At 36.0% G+C, this 23,107-nt stretch overlaps 1 protein-coding gene across 4 annotated transcripts in view; it reads left to right on the top strand.

Moving 5' to 3' along the window:
• Window positions 1-2,753: 2,753 nt before the first annotated feature.
• LOC120534138 (voltage-dependent calcium channel subunit alpha-2/delta-1) overlaps window positions 2,754-23,107 on the top strand; it is a 690,895-nt gene continuing 670,541 nt past the window's right edge. For all 4 annotated transcript variants that reach the window (XM_039761461.1, XM_039761460.1, XM_039761459.1 and 1 more), the window contains exon 1: window positions 2,754-3,060. In XM_039761461.1, the coding sequence (XP_039617395.1) occupies window positions 2,966-3,060 (95 nt within the window). In that variant the 5' untranslated portion in view covers window positions 2,754-2,965. The remainder of the gene's footprint in view (window positions 3,061-23,107) is intronic.

Raw genomic sequence — 23,107 nt, 5'->3', positions numbered from 1 at the left:
GATACATTCTGTGTAGCGCACGTGCAACCCTGGACATCTGGGGGCGTCACAGGCCTCTTATTGCTCAATCTCACAAGCTACTCATGCTCAATAAACCTCTTGGATTTTTTTTTCTGCCATGAATGGTCATGAATACAACCCCCGATGTCTTCGCCAGTCCCATTCCGCAGTCCACAGTGAGGACCCACAAATAAGCATGAATAAACTGTGGTTGTCGCAAAATGGATTACACTTTTATAATAGCGGAAAAGCAAATCTTCCGGAATGTAATCTGCAGATAACAAAGATTTACTGTATATTACAAACACAATCATATGAACAGACACCAGGCTATAACATGTGTATAAAACATTTATAACTTTCAGTTTTTGCAACTATCACTAGACATTCATATTCTTTTGGACCTAAATCATCATTTATACACAACATTTCATTACGTACTGTATATCTGTTGGATCAATTAGTTTACAATGGGCAAATTCAACCTTCAATTTGCTATGAACAAACACATTAAATAATAAAGCAACCATGATCAGTCCATTTAATGCATATTTCTCCTGGCTTTTAAAATTTCCTTCTTAGGTTGACCCAGCAAAATATTGCCAAGTAAGCTTTTGGTTTTTTTTTTTGTTTTTTTTTCCTACAGCAGTAATTCCAAATATAAAAATGTCTTCACTGAAAACAATTCCTAGCTTTTCAAGCAATAAATCAAAGAACCTGAACAGTGGTATTAGCCTGAAAAGACATGATAAATTGTTATTTGATTACAAAAAGAGACACTCAGCAGTAGGGCTTGATCCAATAGTTTGAAAAAAAAAGAAAAAATAGTTTTAAATACCACATGTTGATCCCAAGTCTTGTTTAATATTGGAAATTTATACAAAGTCCTACATGCGGCACCAGGTAAGATCAAAGTGTTCGATAGGCTTTGCAATGAATAAAATTTGATACTTTTAAAAAGTAATCATGCAGGTATTTATTTCATAAATCTTGGAATAAAATACAGACCAAGTAAATAACTTTATAAATTATTAAAAATGGAAATGCCCTTCATGGTAATTAATTATGATCTCACATGATAGATAGATAGATAGATAGATAGATAGATAGATAGATAGATAGATAGAGTTTTTCAACTGACCATAATTAACAATTATATTCCAATTACAGTCATAAAAAGAGTCATCAATCTATAACAAAAAAAAATTTACAACTTACAGGCTTAGTACATTTTACCACTTGACATTCTTTTTCTTTACAACATAAAACATCATTATACCATACATTTTCTTGTCATTTCATGTCTGTTTGAGTAGATAATTCATAATACTGAGGCTTCAATCTGCTGCGAATGAACACCTAAAATAACAACAAAGCGTCGGGATTAGTCCGTTTTTATCCAAATTTCTTCTTGTTTTTAGAATAGCCTTCTTAGCTTGACCCAACTAAAAGTTGCCAGTTGATAGATAGACAGTCTGAAAATTATAATTCTTCGCCATCATAAAAGCAACTTCATTCTTATTTTTTCCAGTGGAGGGTGTCTACTAATTTCACTTGTGAACACATATTTTCATTTTAAGAAGGCTTAAGAAAAGTCTGCATAGTTATAAACAGCTTATATCATTAAACATTATAAAATGAACAGAGACAGTGTATATATTCTGCAGAAGCACTGGACATCTAATACAATATGTGCGTAATAGCATTAGAGTTATTTATTTAGATTTGAGTTTATTCTGCGTATTATTTCTGTATATCCAAGTACAATTAATACGTGGGGGCTGCTGTTAGCTAGTCGATTTCCCGCTAATTTGAATAAAAAACCTATCTATCTATCTATCTATCTATCTATCTATCTATCTATCTATCTATCTATCTATCTATCTATCTATCTACATGTTAGACCAATAATAACAGCACCAACATGCCTGATTCGTGTCGATTCTGCCGAATTTGATTTTCCTGAGGTAATAGCAGTTTCACTATATTGTAACTGGCTTGCGGCAAGTAAAGTAGCGCTTTCCTGCAAAATGGTACACGTGGGCGGATTCGTATCTTTATTACACATCCGATCTTACATTGTTGTATCAAATTGAACATACAGATTATTATCTTATTTAATGTTAAATTTGCTTGGAACATTACTATTGACACGCTGTGGTGTAATCATTCGGTTGAATAGGATGCTATGCTTAGCTTGGTAGGCCGAATCAGTTAAAATACTGGAGGATTAAATAACTAGAGTGCGGGCTCAGAGTTGAAAATAAAGTTGAGAATCAACGTGATTAGCGGTACCTGTAGCGTTGATGTGCCGATTCGGTTGCCAGGCTTGTACTGTGTAATAAAGCATCGGCTCAGCTGATCTGCCTTTCTTTTTAAACCGCAAGCGAATACAGCACGCCGCCACGCTTCTCTAGGTCCCTGGGCTCCGCTAGAACGCGCCGGGCACAATGAAAAGATCCTGCAGCTTTAAGTTTACAGCGATTTCGCATCGGGAGGTCTGGTTGTGTATTTGATCGGAGGCAGTGGGAGAAATCGAGATGAACAGCTGCTGAGTTGGTGAGTTCTCTCACTCCTTGTATGGAAAGGCAGTACAAGATCATCATCAAGAGAGGGCTGCGCGACGCGCTCGAGAATCAAGGCGGGGGGGTTCGGGGGTGTGTCTGATCGGGAGGGTCGGCTCTGGCTTTTCTCTCCTGTACGACAGGGAGGAGGAGACGCAAACACCATTCTCCAAATCTACAACCCAAAAAAAAAAAACCCAAAAGATAGGAACAACACAACTAAACAAACAAGCCCACAACAAATAAAGCGACAGAGCTCTGATGGCGGCTCATCAGATTAGCTAGCACTGTTATCTAGCTAAGTGTGACTAGTACCAGCTGCCAGATTGAAACTGTTTGTCTTTCAGTATCCACCGCGAGATCGGGAGCTTTTCGGAAGCTGTGCATTTACCTTTTGAAGGATGTATACCTCCTGGATAACCGTCTTAATTATGATAGTTTCTCTATCTGTAACGAGCAGCCCTTCTGCGGGGGAACACTTTCCTTCGCAACAAACGTAAGTAAAGCGAGTTGCGGGTTTATTTCAAGCACATGGGGTGCTTCTCAACTGCCTGTCATTGACTTGTCACTCCGATTGTTGCGCTTGGATTAACGGAAGGGTTTACTTGCGCACTTGTTACAATGCTCACTGTGTATCTGTGTGTTTAGTTTCCGTTACACTGCAAGCAGCTCAGGCACCGTTATTCTCGTTGAAACTGGAGTGTTTACACCTGATCAGTTTGTATCATTTTCACTTTGTGCGAGTCGGACCGATCCCTTGGATGTATAGAGTGGTGTATTTCAGGTTAGAGCATAAGGAAGTGTATTCCTTCAAGCAAATGGCCAATAAAAGAAAAACTTTTGTAACTTGTTCGGATAATTATACTAAAACGAGCAATCACGGGTGTTATTTTTGGAAAGCTACTGCTAAGTCTACCCAAATGTATTATTATTATTATTAGTAGCAGTAGTAGTCATAATAATAATAATAATAATAATAATAATAATAATAATAATAATATATATTATTAAAGTCCATATGAACAGATCATAAGGGCAGATCGTCATGTACTGTAATGAATTCAGCAATTGCAAGTAGTGTGACTGACAGATGCCACGTGTAAACTAATTCATCTGGAAACACAACATCAGCTAGGCCGGGGAGTGTCATTGACTATACATTAAAAACGAGAGGAGCCTTCGCACATTTATTGGAAACAAGTTATAGAAACAGAGGCCTATCACACCAAATCGTTGTAACAGTATCTGTACTGATACGTTTTTATATGAAGCAGACAATATGTTGACATTCTTCACATAACAATTATTTTTAATATTAAGTAGCATTTATGGAGCTGATCTTTCTTTTAGAAAGAATGCAAGATCGCACGACTGTGTTTTATAATTTGAAAAATAGTGCAGAATTCATATACATATGTCATTCTGTATGTGTGTTTTTATATGTTAGAAACAATATTCACAAAACAATAATTTAATGGGCACGATTAGACTTGATAAGAATTCATGTATACAGTTACTAGAACCCATAACAGGTGACCAGATAGATACATAGATAGATATTGAAATTATTATGTAGACATTTACTGCACAGGCACGAGTAACTGTGACAGTAAGACACTTTATAAAGGCATTGTGATGTAAGGGTAGCTACAAAATCAGTTAAACAAAGATTAATTTAATATAATATATGGATTTTTTTAATGATGTTTATACTTCTCAGCTTTGTGGGGATATTACTTTACACGCGTGCTGTATATTAGAAATATATGTTTATTGGTACAATCAAAATCGTATCTGTCGCCATTAAGACTGTAACATTACAGCATATGAAAGGACTTTTTTTACTTAATGAAACTGAACTTTCACTGTTGTGAACAACAATTTTAAAGACAGCGTAGAATGCGCTTTAGCTGTATAGAATGTTTTCTAAACGAATATAATGTTTCATTTATGTCAGAAAAACATGAGACAAAAATAAGATGAAATGCTAGATGCCAACTGTGTCCACAGAGTAGTCCTATATGAATAACCCAACATATCTCGATATAATAGATAAGCCTACATTTTGCCAGGGGATATTCTAAGGGGGAATATTAATAATTCATCGGATATGCAGACTGCTATACAAGCGCGTAACTGCTTTAGCACTGCATTTAGCATTCATGTATTTTCACGAGTGATTTTTCTGTATTTTATTTTGTTTAAAGAAATAGACAGCTATTATAAATGGTTCCAAGTTAAAGGAAAATAAAGGATTTCACGCGCAGAAGGCTATATCATAAATGAAGTAATATGAACTCTAGACGGAGGGAGTATACAGATTCTTGGGATTGGGTGGAGATCCATTGTTCCCTTACTTAAATCACATGATTTAATATTAAGTTCTCGTAGTCATTGTTTGATTATTTTTTTTTCCAGTTATGCATTTTTTTCTTTTTTGTACTGGTTTCTTCTCAACGCAGAATACAAAAGCTGTAGAAGTCGAACAATTAAAAAAAATGCATAGCGCTTACTGGAAAATCGAAGATGTGTGTTGCAGTAGGCAACGATTTGTAAATAATGCCTAATTTTCATTCTTTATGCATGTGGGAAAACAGCAGCCAACAACTGTATGCTATCACTGATCCATTGTATATTCCATTGAATATATTAATAATAATAATAATAATACTAATAATAATAATAATAATTAGACTGGCAGCATGCTGTATTTTGTACAATCTGAAATGATAAGTCTGCTCTCAGGTGTTGCCTTTTGTGGAGGGACTCTGAGCTGAGGAGGCCGCCTCAGTGCTCTTGTGTTCGTTATGAGTGGCGGGTGTGTGATCTTCTTAGGGAATATTTCAGGTAAAGTTAAGGGTCAGAATTTTAAAAGAAACGTTCGTTTATGTGCAACCAATGAACACAACGTCATTAAACGTACATTTCCAGCACACATGGGGCATCAGATTGCTGGCTAGAGGAAAATAAACAGATTAGCGATTTAGCCTCAGGATAATGAAAGAATATCACCAGTGTACATATTTGGGGCGCATTGTTTTGGTTTCACTTTACCTGTATATATACGAACTTCCAGAACCATCGTTTCACACATGAGAAGTCTAAGTAGAGAATATCAACATGCTTTGAAAACTAAAGGTATTAATTCTTTAGATTAGAAGGCCAATTAGGAATCTATTAAGTAGACAGTCAAAAAAGCTAAATCGAGACAGAGGACACCCCGCTTTTGCCCAAGTCAATGAGCTTATGTTCGTAAAGGCTCAATGGTTTATTGTTGATTATCGGGTGTAAGAGGCATTCAAGCCCACTTTAATGGTTAGAAAAAACAATATTTTTTTCCACCACACGAACTTTTCAATGGCTGATTAATATATTAATAAATTCATTATTTAATAAATTAATGTATAATATAGCACGAAAAATATTGAATTTGTCTGACCCCCGCTTTTATTCAGATTAGCAAAACGCTTATTTATAACTGCTTTACACGTTTTACGTTTTCAGTTGTTTATTTAAGGTAAAAAATTGCTTTTAGGACATATAAAGTGGTTTTTGGAATTGTTTTTGTTTTTTTCTTTATACGTACACTATATATTTTACAACACTGACATATTTAGTTATGTATAAGACGTACAGTAAGACAATTAATTTGGGTTAATCATTTATAACACCATATCCATCCATTTAACTAATAACGGGTGAATAGATTTTAAAGCAACTTCACTCACTCTCTCTCTCTCCCTCTCTCTCCAGAAAAAAAAAATTAAATTAAAAATGCAAATCCCGAGGAAGAGTTCCATTAAGTTCGTGATTTAAGCCTTATTGAAAGGGTTAGGGAGTGAACCTGTTGCACTGATCAGAGCACTTGTTATTACTGCTTTGACGACGGCAGGTTGATCTGATGATCATCACGATGGCTTAGGTTCAAATTGACATATGGGCGGGCGAGTGTTCGATTTGATAGACACACCTTAAAATGATAAAAACCGAGCATCACATCTACATATTGCATCAACACTGGGTACGTAAGAGAGAGGGAAACTTCGTTATGTATGCACACAAACACAAGTACAAGACCATTAAGTCCAATTTAAATTCGTACCTTTCCCGAAATCTGTTTGGACAGCGATGGCCGCACAACAGGAGCCAGCCCTGCAGAGGGCGCCAGTCCATCGTAAGGTACGCTGACGCAAACACACACTTGTAGATGATGGTCTCAATACAATTTCATATTTCATTTGTGACTGGGCAGTTGTTTTCATGTGTCAGTCCACGCCATCCTTGAAGCGTACATGTTAGTGTTAGTTACATTAAAACCTAAATGCAAAGGGCGTTGATTAAAAAACAAAAAAAATGATGTGCCTAGTTATACCGTTATACCGGAGGCAAAAATGAAGTAAATCGGCTTTCCAAAACGTCTGCCTTACTTTTTCTTTCTTAAGACAATACTGTGACTAACCTTGCAGCACACCGTTACGTTTTTTTGCCGCATTTATGATATATCTCGTAGTTTATTTCTTTATTTTATATATTTAATAGTTTTTCTGATTTTAACCCCAACTACAAGACTTATTTAATTTCTTTCTCTCACTCTATGTTTTGGATCTGAAAGAAAAAAAACCTTTCTGTGATTTTCTCTTATGATATGAACTTAATGACGTCTTCTTGTGTATGTCTGATTATCTTAAAACCCACAGTTCTTCTTTCGCTGCGACCACTCTTAATTACCAAATACTTAAGGCCTCCTTTTAATACACATTCTTCCCGGACCATTGCAATGCGGTTTGAGAAATGTGCTAATAACCTCATCATCTTTTCATGGCTACTTCTAATATGAGATGAGAAGGAGCAGCTGGCTGGCAGGTCTTTTGTTTTAATTCCAGATTAAGTTGTTGCGCTTGTTAGTGTGACTAGATTGTGATCAAGGTTAAAACCCAGCCTCAGGCACATTACCTAATCCAGTCATTGGGGTGTTCTATAATTTACACTAAGTCAGAAAATACAGTTGTTAGCATGCTAAAATCTTATTAAGTCAACAGTGTGTGATAACACTTTGTATTGTATTGTATTGGGGGCTGAAAGCTTTAACTCTAAAGATTTCATTTCTTTTCTTGTCCTCTAATGTATTTGTGAAAGCCCAACTATAACTTAATGGTAATATACTAAAGGTGTCTTGGGTAATTATTTTTATTAAATCGTTCTTATGATTACTTTTTAAAATGTAATGCCAGAGTGTCTATTGCATTTTGTTAATAATTTTCTTAAGATGTAGAGAGATGCTTCTGAAATTAACTTAAAAAACATCACTGTCAGGTTTTAGACCTTGAATTACAGTAATATTAAGGATGTTTAAGGATCTCTTGAGCTCTCCTTAAATGCAAATACAAGACCAAGAAAGTTAAAGGACAAAGGGAAAAAGTGTTTTTAATGTATGCTACATTTGGTGGTTTTATATATCAAATTCAAGCCCTTGTATGCTCACTATTTTAATTGAGTTTTGAAATGCTTTGCTGCATTATAATGTATTTCAATTAAATAATTTACACACAGTTTGCATTTTAATTTGAATTGTGTGTTTAAACTTTGAAAAACTAAATTATTAAATACTTAATCAATATACAAGTACATGTAAGAACAAATACATACACTACACACAAGCAGACAGACCCCCCCCCACACACACACACATATACACACACACACACACACATACATATATAAGCCTCGAAGTCCATCTTAAAGAGATAGCAGTCTGCCCAATGCTAACAGAAGAGTACCTCATAGCCTGCCAGAATATCAGAGTCACAACGTTTAATCTTCAAAATATCAGACAGTGTTCTTATTCCTTTATATGAATGCCCTCTCACATTACTTAATATAACATTCTGAAATCTGCTTTATCCATTTCATGGATATAGACATGCCATAGCCTATCCTGGCAGCACTAAGAACAAGTATAGGTTCAACCCTGGAGAGGACACCAATCAAGCAAATATGTGCACATATTCTCACTGTTGACCAATATGAAACTACCAGTTAACCTAACTAGCATATTTCTGAGGATGTAGGATATTAGAGAAAACACTCAGTACATGGTGGAAAAATGCAGTTAGACAGGAGAGAGTGTGCAAACTCCACACAACAAATTCAAGATGTTGGATCCATGAGGTCTCAGCACTCCCCACTGCTCCACCCTGTCCTCCATCAGTTTATTTGATATGCTTTATTTTTCAGAAGAAAAAGACTTCATATATGTGAGACACTGGAAAGACCTAAGGTTTTTTTATTTATTATATCATTGAATGAAATTGTTGTACATAAGGAATTTTTGAGCACATACAGCAAATACAATAGCTGGACATCACTCTATTCTTAAATCAGTCGTTTATATATTCATGTCCATTGGCTTTTAAGTAGCTGATATTTTTCTTGGCAAATATGAGTATAAAGCTTTCAAGTTCACAGTGTGTGTGTGTTCAGGCTGATAGGATTCTGTCTAATTTTGGAAGCAATTTATTTTGGTTCAATTAGTAGGAATAACTCACAAGTGGTTTTCAGTTTCAAAGCTGTCAGATGGTTTTGCTGATTGCTGTTTATGCTTTCAAAAATTTTAATCTAGATTACATTGTTTTGGTTTCTAAATTCATGAAATTGTACATTTTTTTTTTACTGCTTGTCAGTTCTTTAAAAATGTTTTTTTTTTAACCTTGATGGGGTTTTTTCATGGTGAAATAATGGTTACCAGTATTACTATTCAATAGAAATACTGCTGCTTCTTAATTTGTGTTAAGTATGAAGCGGGGGAGTGAAACAGCAAGCAATGACAATATGCACTTCAGCAGACAGAGAGTGGGCATAGGATACATATCACTTAATACTTACTCAACTATATCTGAATCAATGAATGCTGGGAATCACAAGTCAAGATAGACGTATGGATATCGGGACAAGCTACCCTGGAACCTTCAAATACAGGTTTACTGTGGACATATGCATCTGTTTTAGAATTGCTGGACTAGATAAATGTAGATGGGAAAGATTTTTTTTAAATAATCTGTTATCATTAAGTATTTTAGTTTAATTCAATTAATATCATTTAACGTTAAAGAGCAATTGTTTGGTACAAGCATTTGGTTTTCATTCCATTAGATAAACATGCACCAACAATACAATACGTGGTGAAAAAAACACAACAGACACAAATTGTTAGGCAGAATAAATACCTAAAGATATAACTGTTACAAATTAAAAATAAATAGTGCATAATATATATATACAGTAATTACAGTATATTATACAAGTCAATGTGTATGTTCTGTGTATAAAACACATGCATTTTACTTGTTTCATGTATTTTTATAATCTAAAATGAGGCAGTTAAAGTGACTTTATCAGGGTTACACAGGAAGACAAACAGGAATTAAAGTGGCAACCTTGTAGTTTATAAAATGTCATGCTGAAGCCTCTTTAATATAATGTAATATGTATGATTTATGCATATACACATAAATACACGTATATATTTATATAACATAATGCATGTCTGCATAAAATAGCATTTCTGTATGCCTTGCGTCAAAATTTTGTCAATATTTTGTAGTGAGATACATGCTTAATACTGTTGTAATGACACAAATGTTTTATTATATAATTAGTTAGACAATTTAACAATACAATCAGATAGCCGTCTTCTCACTCTGTTTATCCCATTCATTAACCAAAGATGGGCCAAGAGCGTGATTCATTTTAAATCGCTGAACGAGTTGGTGTTGCCATTATTTACTGGACTCCAGCCTTCCTCACATTTGAACCAATGGATTTTTACAAATATCCACAGCCAACATAAAATGTAGGTTCTAAGTGGTTATTTCTCCCTCACCACACCTTCAACCACCAACACCTTTGTATTAAATTGCTTTCTCAGATTGCAATATTAGGAGATTGTTTTCATTGTTGTTTGGGGAACAAAATTCTGTAATTATCCTGATTTTGTAATTTCAGGATACATAAATCTTTATGCATTCTTTCTTTTTTAACTACATTGGCTTTAAAATAACAATATGAAGCATTTTTACATTCATTTTGTTGATTTATAGAATATTTTCAGTTTTAGATGACAGAGCCGGAAATGCTGTAGTTGTTCACATACATAACATGCAGGACATCAATACGAAATTGATTTACTTTGGTTTTTCCAGGTCAAATGTTAATGCAGTCACATTTTTTATGGTGACATTGTTTTCTTATTTGTTAGGAATAGTAAACAACAGTGTGTTGATTTTTGTTTTAGGACAGCAATACTGTATTAGCATTTGGTTACATCAATACATGTTTCTTAATTTGGTTTATAGAAATCTAACATTTCACTATAGGCGTACTCTGCTTTTATTTTCATTATTGAGGTTCAATACTAAATAGAATGAAGTCTCCATACTTAGCAGCAAAGAATGGTCAGTTATAATGTGAATGGTCAGGTTGCTATACATATCACGACTTGGTTGATGTACAACATTTTAATGTCTCCATTGAAAATAACTTGTATACAGCCAATCAAAAGAATGTGCTTCATTTATGCCAGAGAACAGACAGATAACTTGTTGTGCACAATGAAGAACACTCACTGTTTCTTGGTGATAGACTGCTGATGTGATGTTTCGTCATCCATAATAGGCAGGGCTTATTAAGAAAGTAAATGTTATTATTCATAAATAAACATTATGTATAGTATATGACAATGTCATGAAGGTTTTGTGAAGTCATCTGAGCATATGTCTGTAAGCGGAGGTATGTAAATGACTATGTGATGGAAAAATGTGTTGTTTAGCTTTGATTCATTCCTTGCTACCAGTACAGGCGACTGAATGATTGAATGAACAACTTTTAATTTAACAAATTTAACACATTAGTAATTAAAGGTCCAGCAATTTTTAATGGCTGATTAATTTAAGTACCTGCCTGTTGGCATTTCTTGTTTTGCACCTGTTGTTTCTGTTTAAGGCTTCAGCTTAGAATTACTTTAAAATGACAAATAACTAAGGTGGTTGAATAATAGGGTATCATCTTTGTAGAAGTCTATGTCTGTATTTTAACTGTACCATCTGTAAGTCTTTTCACCCTCCCCGTGTTTCCATGGAATGTCAAAACCATGCTGACAATCTTCACCTAGCCTCTGCTGCTTTCACTTAGACTTTTGTCTATTAAGTATATACAGCACAATTTATATGCTGACTTAACCTTTTTTTTTAAATAATTATGATAAAGATGAGATTGACATAATTCAGTTGCTCACTTCCCCAATAAAGCAAAATGAATCCTATTAATAACAATGAGTGCTTTTAATTTTTATTACAGCCAAATTAGAGTTGGAATATCTGTGAAATCATTTATGCCAATAAATAGGCTGGCCCATAAAATTAATCAAAATAATGTTTTAAAGGGTAATCGATTCAACAAAGATATCACTATATATTTCTGTGGAGAGTCGGGTGGATTTGGATCACCGCTGAAAAAACACGTTTTACCTGTGAATTTTGTTTGAGCCCATTAATGTATCTGCTCATTTTGTAACCTGCTTAATCCAATTAAAGGTTGCAGCTGCCTGGTGCCCTATTCTGGGAGCATAAATCCCAACCGACCTGCCTTTTGAATGAGATAGAAGGGGAGAAAATTTGCCCTGCATGTACACTGTGACCAGGATTCAAGCCACGTCTCCAGGATCTGTAATGCAGCAGCTACAAACCAATGTACCATCATGTCAATAGGTTCACTGGAGCTCATTCACATGTATACATATATACATAAATAAATAAGGAGATTTCTTAAAAACAACTGTGTGATATAACAATGGCAAGATATAAAGGTTCTATCAGGATATGCATGCATATGCAGTACACACGTGGATACAGGCTCATAAAGCCAATTGTCCACCAAAAGAGAGCAAAAGAAAAGCTGATTGTAATCCTAAAGACAATAAATCCTTGGGGAGCTCCTATACAAAAAGTTGCTGCCTTTCGGAGCTAGCCCTGCTGGCAGCCTCTAAAGGCATTCAATAATGTACAGTTATTTAGGCAAGTGTCCATGTCTGGAGTAGAATCAGATAGTAATGTGACACAGAGTACTTCCACTGGTGACTCCATTCATTCAAGGGCAAGGTTAAGCTAATTATTGTTGATTATGTATTAGGACAGTCTTAGAGCGCTGCTGACATATGTATCACAAATTGGTCAATGTGACGTGAGCTGGTGTTTGAGTCTTTTATAGATCTTCAGCTGTTTCCCTTTTTAAAAAACAAAACTCCAAAACAAATGTTGAAAAATCTTAAATGTGCTAAAACCTGTATTTTTATAATGGGTAAAAAAAATGTTTAGGATCATAACTACTGTAGAAAGATTCTTTTTAGTGATTTTAATCTACATGTATAGTTGTTATTGTAGCTCCAAGAGCAGAACAAAGATTTAGAAAAGACATTAGAAATGCATTGGAAGTCACACCCAGTTAGCAACGCCTTGCTGTGGGCAAAGGTCAGAGTTCATTTTGGCTCGTGGCTCATTGAAAAATCTCTTTTGTGAGCTTGAATGACTCTTGTGTTTGTTTTTTCTCTTCTTTTTTTTCTGTTAACCCATGGCTCCACCATAGTAACACTGCTTTGTCAGACATTTTCGCACAAAACTGATTTTCTGTATAAGATTCATATTTTATTAGGATGCAGAATTACTTAAGTGATATCTTGGAAATGTGTAACTACAACTTATGGATAAGAATGAGTTTGCTTAAATGCGTTGCAATTATTCAATCATTTTCATAAGGATGATGTGTTATGTATTTTATACTGTATGTTATATTTATATTATACACTACCATTTAAAAGTTTTAGAGCACATCAGTTCTTCCAGTTTTAATGGAAATGCACGCAGTGTAATGTCTTAATGTTTCACGAACTCAAGGCATAGAACAAATAAACAAAGTCATGAATTCATTAAGCACACAAAATTTGATAAAAATTGTTGATTCATCAAAGTAGCCACCTTTTGCTGATATAACAGCCAAACTGTGGTGACCCTTTCAATTCAGAATTCCAGTCACTTCTGTGCAAGTTACCAATTCTGCCTCCAGCAAAAGAACCCCAGACCATCACGCTTCCTCCTCCATGTTTGACAGTTGGTGTCTCACACTGAGGAATCATGCTTTCACCAGCTTGATGGCATACAAACACCCTGTGTGATGAACTGAAGATTTCAAATTTTGATTCATTGCTCCTTATACTTACTTTCAGTCTGCAGGAGTCCACTGCCGGTATTTCAAGGCCCTATTTTGTCCTTTAATGAATGGCTTTCTTACTGCCACTCGCGCTATCAAATTTGCAGCACAAAGTCTCCTCTTCATAGTAGAAACTAAGACTTGCTTTCTTTGACCAACATTAAGGTGTGCTTGAAGCTGCTGTGCTGTGAGGTGTCTATTATGTGAGCTGGTAACCCTCAGAAACGTGTCTTCTGATTGGGTTGTGACTTTGGGTCTCCTAGATCCCTTTCTGTCAGTGTTTCTTCTAGTTTCCAATTGCCTTTGGATTGTGAAGGACACCGTACACACTGAAACTTTGATTGTTTTTGCAGTTTCTCTAAATGAAAGGCCTACACTTCTAAGGGTAATAATACTTTGTCTCATTTCATGTGTTAATTTTCATTTTCTTGCTATTATCACTTGAATTTACAAATTTCTAAAGTGTAATATTGTCCAAATGGTACTTTAGAGGGTGTAGTAACATAGTCTGTTCTTACTCCGCTTTAAGACAGACAGAGGGTGTCACAGGTGGCTGGGTGCGGTCGGCAATCAGCCGCCTATTTAAGGAGCCGCCACCCTGCAATCAAGGCTGGAGTCGGGTGAGAAGGAAGACAAGGTCGTGGCAGAGAAAGCGAGGAGAGGCCCAAGTTATTTGTGTGTAGAAACAGTGGCTAGTGAGAGCCTGGACTTTGGGGAGATTGGGGGTTTGGTGGCGGTGCACTTGACATTTGTAAATACTGTAAATAAACGTGTGGTGATGGCTAAAACGGTATCCGCCTGTGTGTGTCTGGGCCACTCCATTTCACAAGGGTTTTTAAGTAATCAACAGAAGCTGGGACATCTGCGCAAATCGTTTGTTTCAAATTACAAGGCTTAATTTATTTTAATTGCTGCAAAACCTCTGTAGATTGTAAACTATTACAGTAGTTGTTCCCCAAAGAAGGCCTATTTGTAATATTCTGAAATTTCCTTTTTTTCCAGTTTTGCTAAGCTAAACTTTAAACTTAAATCTCCGGAAGCTTACTGCTTCCATTCTCACCATTTTTGGTCATTCATTGCATTTCAAATGATTAAATTTGAAGAAAAACTGGAAAATCTAAGGTGTTCTAAAACTTTTAACCAGTAGAGTTCCTGCATATTGTAGATATACTCTCAAACCGGCTTAATCCTTTTTATGGTCATTGGGGAAGTGGAGGCTATCCTGATATCATAGTGGGCAAGGCAAGAACCAATCCTGAACAGGACCCCCATCTAATATAGAACTATTTTCTATTATTATTATTATAAGCAGAAAAAGTAGTTGTAGGGGTAGTAGTAGTAGTAAAAATCCTCTTTTTAGTATTATTTTTTATCTATGTGCCTGATGATGAAAGAAAACCATACAGTTAACATAAATAACATAAAAAGAAATAAAATAAATGAACATTTGCAAGGTTAAAAAGCAGTATGAAGCAAAACCTCAAAAATGCTAAAAAACAATATGACGGCTAAGGGTAGATAGAACTTTATTCCTCTCCATTGGATAATTTGGCTTTCTACAAAGTCTCAATAAATATACTGTATAAATTAATGAATTGAGTAAATGAAAATGATTATGTTATAACAAACAACAAGACCCTCTCAAATATACACTGAAGTGACTAAAAAGGAAATTAAAAGAAAGAAAACGTATGACTTGGCAGTTACAGTCCCAGTGAGGCATTATTCAGATGTTTTGCTGTTGGTATGAAGGATCCCCAGTAGCGTTTCTTGATACACTTCTGCTGAATAATTTGTTGGCTGAAAGTCCTCAGTGTTAATAATCAGTTCCTTGATTTTACAGATGTTAATTGGTAGACAATTATTTTTACTCCAATAAAGAAAGACCTCCACTTGTCTCCTATACTCTGTCTCATACTCTTATCAATACACCCAAAAGTGTAGAATCAGAAAACTTCTGCAATTGACATGACCTGTTGTTATATTTATAATCTGAGGTGTACAGAGTGAAGAGAAAAGGAGACAGGATTGTTCCTTGTGGTGCTCCAGTGTTGCTCACATCCATATCAGAAGCACAGTCCTTGAGTCTCACAAACTGCGGTTTGCCTGACAGAAAGTCCTTTATCCAGGTTGGCATAGCCTTGTCCACCTGCATGTCTCCGAGTTTACTCCTTAACAAGGATTCCTGGATGGTGCTGAAGGCAGTGTAGAAAAAAAATACAAAAAAAAAACAAAAAACAAAACAAAACATAATCCACACAGCACTGTCCGCTTTGTCTACACGAGAATAAGCCTTGGGGAGCAGTTGGCTAATTGTATCCTCCACTCCAGTCTTTATCTGATAGGCAATCTGCAGTGGGTTGAGGTGGTCTATCACAAGAGAACTCATATAGCCCAGGACCAGCCTCACAAAGGTCATCATGATGTGAGACGTAAGTGCTACTGGTGTGTAGTCAAGTGAAGAGACGCGTCCCTTCCTTGGACCAGGAACAATACAAGATGTTTTTCACAATAGTGGCACTTTTGCAGCCTTAATAACAAGCTGCGGAGGTGATACAAGACACAACAAAGTTGGTCAACACAGGCCTTAAGAACTTGATGACTGACCTTTATCTGGCTTTTCTGGTGTGTATCTTCCTCAGTTATGGACAGAACAAACATCTAGAACAAAAGGTTTTTTGGTGCTGCTTTCATTCATAAACAATTAATTTAAAATAAGTAAATCATAGTGAAAATGCAATGAAAAATCAGTCAAATATTCTCTTTTTCAAGTTTACAGAGATGAAGTCTTGCACATTGTTCAAAGTCCTCTGTCATTTCTAGGCAATGTTGTGGACTGTTTTCCTAGATCAGATGCTAATAATCCTAATTGTAGATTTGTGGTTACACATTAGGGCACTGTGAACTAGACGCTATATAGCGCCTGACCCGGCACAGATTCACATTGAGGCACGTGTAAAAAGACACAGGCTTTTATTTTTCTTCACCTGTGGGGCACGTCTTACCTGTGAACCCCACAGGCAATACACAGTCCCAAAAGCAATTAAATCACAGACCAAATACTCTTCCTCTGGCACCACCACTCCTCCCAGGCAACCTCATCCTCTTCTTCCTGATTCTGGCCTTGAGTGGTGGTTTCCAGTTCTTTTTATAGCCCACCCAGAAGTGCTCCAGGTGTTTGATCACCTGTTCCTGATTACACCTCTGGGTGGGGCTGTAGAGTTGTCCAGGCTGGCTCAGGGACCCATGCAGCACCCCCTGGCAGCCACCCCAGATCCCAACAGGGCTGTGGAGAATTCCATCTCCAATGAAGCCCTGTGGGAAACTAAGGCACCATCCTTAGTCAAGGAGGCTGCCACCAAGCGTCTCAGAGGAGGTATTGAGGTATTGTTTGCTCCCCCAGAACATATGCAGCAGGAGCATCCCGGCGGGCCACCACAGCACACATGGGCGGACATCCTAATACCAAAGCTGCCAAAAGTGACCTGTACTTTTTTTGGAACTCTTTAATATGGCAAATTCAGTTAACGTAACAAGAAAACACTTCATCAAACTTAAGATGAGACCTTACTGGCTGAATATTCTCCCAAGATAATTTTGTACCCTTTTTGGGTTTCCTACAGATTCTTCCAATCCTCTCCCAGAAAAGACAGTGGAACATGCTTAGAGGCATCTGCAGTTCCCTATATGCTCCTTTTCAGTTTCCCTCATTTTCACGGCTCTGACCTCATAATTACCTGCTCTGACCTGATATACAGACAACAGAAAATGAGTGTTGGGGTCCAGAAATATTCTCTGTTTAATGAAAAAATCTAAAAGATGAAAAAGAAATAAAGTATCAGCACAATAGTTTGAACAACCAAATGGCGTGTTGTTAAATGCCCACAGGCACACAGCTCTGTATTTCTCCAAAGTTGGTCTGTTACTGAATGCCATTTTCCAGCAAAGGCTTCAGTTAAATATGGTGGCTAATATATATATAAATATAGTAAGAATGAAGGGGAGACAAAATAAAGTAAAGGAAAATAATGAAGAGCAATTTGCATCAGGCAAAAAGGCTCACAGTCAAAGGGTGTTTTATCAAGGGAGCTCTGTCCTCTTCAGGTGCAGGTTCAAGAACTTACAACTGACTTCCGGTTCAACAATTTCATAAATACTCAGGGGGCTGAGTGCAGGAAGTGATGTCAAATGTCCACTCGTGCTTCCCACCAGCTCTCCAAATAATAGAGGAGATGGAGTAAATGATCCTGTTGCCTTGCTTTTTGGGTGGAGGTTGTTCTTACCTTGTTAGAGCTTTGAAGGTGCTTTTGTGGGTAGGTATGTGTGTGTGTGTGTGTGCTTGTGCTCAAGCAGGGCGCTGTATAGAGTTTGTCTGTGTGAATTGTTTACTCAATTATTCTGATCTTCTTATTTTCCTCCATTATGTTAAAGATGTGCAGTCAAGTTTAATTGGCTACTGTAAATGTCTTCCGTGTGTGTATGAATGTGAATATACTCTTGGGTCAGTTCCTATAATACATAACACCCAGAGCCACCAGGATGGCCCAAATCCTTTAAAATGATTTGATAATGACTAAGCACATTTGTAATTTATTAAAAAAATATCCATTTATCATCAAACACAGGTTGAAGACTTACACTTCCTTTGTTTGGTGGCATATAGCACACAAGTTGAACTGAAAACACAATGTGCTTTTAGAACATCATACAATACTATACTTTCTCCACTGAATTTGTTTTTTAGAATGACAGTGGTGCAAAGAGTACATTTGAAAAATATGTGGTTTTTATAACCAGCTGCTATGATTAACATATAGGTCATACCACAGTTCATCTAACATCACTAGTGAATAGAAAGAAACAGCAAGCTTTTGCCATTCTCCCCTCCTTAGCAGACACATTTTATTTTTAAAACTCAGGCACAAGTGTTAGGCACTGCATGTGCTTCATTGCTTGAGAATCTCTCTCTGTCTGCATCTGTGTCTCTGTCTGCTTCTCATGACAGGTGTAAGTAGATGGATTAATAAACTGTGGCTGCAGTGTGTTAATTAATTTCCACACATATTGTCACTCCACCACCCCTTGGTGCTATCCAGGATCTTGAATGAAAATGGCTACAACCACTATTAATGAAAAGTAAACCCTTCTATTTAAAAAAGCTAATAGGATTCACTATAGAAATACACAAGTGCAAAACAATAATGCCTGGCTACTTGATTTGGATCTTGCTGCACAGACTTTACAATCACTGACTCTTTGAGAGGGTGCTTCTTTCCCTTTTTCCTTAGCTTTTCCTCCTTTTACCTATCTTCTTCTTTGACATCTGAGAGCTTCTTTTCTTTCCTAAGAAACATTGTTTTTGGCCTTATGGTCTAATGTTATATTCTTTCAGCTTGAAGCAGCCTATTACCGGTGTCACATCTAGTGCTTAAAGATCACTATGAACATCCTTGGTCTGCAGTCACTGCTTCACTGTGTTTCCTGAGGACACTATGCTCATGGGCCCTTTGGCAGCATTTAAATTGCTACTAGATAAATTCCTCATATGTATCACACATATAACTTTCAACAGAGCCAGCTAATGCTAAATATGGGACACCACTAATCCCTGGTATCAAACATTTCAGTACAGGAAAGTGGACCCTCTGATGTCTTTCCTGTGCCTCTCAATGGCACAATCTCTCTCTCTCTCATACTCTCCTAGTCATTTGTCCAAGGTCCTACAGCAACTCTATCTGGGATAGTAGTAATCATCCATTCTAATTAAAGATTGTGTTTTTTTATGCTATTAATAGCACTTTCATACCACACTTAAAATATTACAGTGCTTCAGTAATTTTAGGTATAAGGCATTCTAATGAAAGTGCATATAGACATGAGGATTTTTAGGTTCTCACATTATCTCCTCAATGCATAACCATTTTGCTTTATTTGGCACTCTCCATATAGAAGGTTTTAAATCAAAGTTGATTATTAATTAATTATAGTAATTGCTTTAATTGACAGTTTGTTAATTTTTTTCTATTTTTTATCTCTTATTTGCATCCATGGTGGTGGATGATCATCACAAATGATGGACCTGTTTTTAATTGTATTTTTTTCTGCTAAAATTGTCATTGTTTAGTATCTATCTATCTATCTATCTATCTATCTATCTATCTATCTATCTATCTATCTAAATATCCATACATACTATAGACATGGCATATTTGGGCTGATTCCTTACATGGTTGGAACACCCATAAAATGGAAGGAGCAGATGGACATGTCATCCAGGCCATGGTTGTTTTGTGATATCTTTCCCTGTTAGGAGGTTGTAATAGTGAAAGGACAGAGGGAGACTGTCTATAGATTATACTATAGTTTAGTTGCATTTATTTACAAAAAAAAACAATAAAAAAAAATATAATAAAGTATTAACAAAATGAATTAATTTGCATAATATTGTAGTGACCAGCGTAATAAGCAAATAGAACTCAGAGGCACTGGAGTTTTCTACGTTGTACTTGGAGTCTTTGTTCCGTAACAAATGGTTACAAAGCACATTCTATACGACTCACGTTGTCTTTTTTTATACCACAAACTCTCCTGCTTATTGTCTCCTGACTCCCTACTCAAAACTTCCTTCCGCTGCACTTTCTTTTTTCTCCTAACTTCTCCTGTCACTCATCTTCTAAGAGGTGTGGCCGCCCCTCACAGAACAGAAGACCTTCACCCAGTCCTATCACTTACAGCATTCCCCCCTTTCTGCTCCCGCACAACGCATTACAAGCTGCCTGCATGACACAATGTATTAACAAAACATAACAGAATTTAATAAGAAAATTAACAATGGAGAAGAAGATTAACATTAATACAGAATAACATTACCATCAGTGGTTTTACATTTTCAACATATTATTCAATTTTGCATCATGCTTCATATCATTCACTGTAGTTCTTCCGACTCCGGAATTTGAAGCATTGAAGCACCTTTGCCATTTTGTAAATAATAATCTCAATTTTTTGTGACAATTCCAACACCACAAGCATATGTTTATTGCCGATAACATGTATAGTAGTTTAATTTTAACAATAGAAAAGGTACGAAATGCTATTAAAGCTGAAGGTATGTAATTGACACTGTGATTTCAAAATCCAATATGACATGAGGTGCAGGGGAAGAACACTACGTGATAGCAAAAGGTAGAGCTCTTCCAATGTGCATAGCTCACAGAGTATCGTGCGGCAGTAGTAGTAGGCAGATGCCTATGGAAACAGATAGTTAATCGAATGATGGATAATCGAGGTTTTGCTGTACTTTTATTGCAAAGACTGCTGTAGAGTATTTGTGTCAAGGTCATTGACATACCCTAGTGACATTATATGTATATTTATTTAGTCTTGTATGTTTCTCCATCTTGTGTTTATGGTGCATTTATTTTACTCATACTATATTTTATTCTATGGAGCACTGAACTGTTAAGTGAATATGTACCTAATAAGTATAGTTCAATAAAGTGAATTGAATATACAGTAGCAATGAAATCTTCTTGTCATTTAATGCACTTAGTAGTTAGACTCACCATGAACAGTGCTGTTTAATGATTTTGCATAATACAGTACTTTTTTTTACCCTAGTATACATTTGCATATTCCACTACTTCTATTACTTTTTACTGTACAAATTATTTACAGTTTAACTGTAATAAAGATAGAGTGATTGCTTGGAAGAACACAATTGCTTGGTATGAAAATAATTCAGTTTTAATGAAAACCCACGAGAAAACTAGGAACAAATCTTTAAATTAATTATATAAGCTCTTCTACTTGTTTTCATAAAAACATTAATATACAAAAATGAATGTTAGAAGCATCTTCAAGGCTTTAATGCGTAAAGGAAAATTTTATGAACTAAGTGATATATACCATATTAAATATTTAAATAAGTTAAATAAATATTTAATACCACAGCCACCATAAACAAAGCATTTTTTAACATTAAGGTGTAGAAGCTAGCGATTACAAGTAAATAAAGAAATTTTATGTGTGTATTTTAATTACTTAAGACCATTTTAAGTTATTGACTTATTTAGTTATCTTTAATATCAATGAAGGTGGGGTGGTGAGGGAAATGAATATGTCACCAAACATGACATACAGTAATTTAACTTCTCATTCCAGCAGTAACAGATGTAATGTGAGAACCAACCTGGATGGGTCAATTTCATCAAATTAGTGTTATATGTAAAATGTAAATATATGTATACATGAAAGATTTTTTTTGGGCCAAAATGTTTTTCATAAATACTAATCCTTACTCTGTATTTATTTATTGCTTTATGACTCATGTCTGTATCATTATTTCAGCATAATTTCAGTGAATACACAAATGCTTAACAAAGAATTTTATAAATCAAAGGACATACTTTATTGGTTTAGCCTCAATGAATCTTATACTCTACACTGTTAAGAAGAGAATCCATGTCAAAAGTGTAAAAGCTGTAGTGGATTTACTGCTTGATTTATGCAAACTGACACAATAAGAAACGTCAGTGCAAGGAACATAATTGTTTGTGTGTGTATGTGTGTACATATACAGTATATAAAATTTATTTATACTGTGTATTATTTCCATATAGAAGACTTTCATTTTCAGCAATAAACTTTAACCTTTTTTTTTGCTTTGCTTCCTCCCCCCTTTGAAAACACATCAGATCTCAATGGGAAAAAAATCCTGCTGGATATCAATACTGATATGGACTGGGTAATGTGTTAGGAACAAAAGGATGCCACATTGTTTGATGGAAATGAAAATTATCAACATACAGAGGGCTGAATTCAAAGACACCCTGAAAATCAAAGTGAAAAAATGATGTGGCACTCTAGTCCATTTTGCCAAAATTTCACTGCAGCAACTCAGTATTTTGTATGGTCCCCACATGCTTGTGTGCATGTCTGACAGCGTCAGGGTCTGCTACTAATGAGACGATGGATGGTGTCCTGGGAAATCTCCTCCCAGATCTGGACCAGGGCATCACTGAGCTCCTGGGCAGTCTGAGTTGCAACCTGGCGGCGTCAGATGAACCGAAACATAATGTCCCAGAGGTGTTCTGTTGGGTTTAGGTCATGCGAGTCTGGGGCCAGACAATGGTATCAATTCTTCATCCTCCAGGAACAGCCTGCATACTCTCACCACATGAGGCCGGGCATTGTTGTGCACCAGGAGGAACCCAGGAACAGTGCACCAGCATAGGGTCTGACAATGGGTCCAAGGATTTCATCCCGATACCTAATGGCAGTCAAGG

Source organism: Polypterus senegalus, chromosome 8 (assembly GCF_016835505.1).
Source record: "Polypterus senegalus isolate Bchr_013 chromosome 8, ASM1683550v1, whole genome shotgun sequence".
Taxonomy (NCBI): Eukaryota; Metazoa; Chordata; class Cladistia; order Polypteriformes; family Polypteridae; genus Polypterus; species Polypterus senegalus.
Note: the sequence above shows the minus strand (reverse complement) of the source record. Positions and strands in the feature narration are given on the sequence as shown.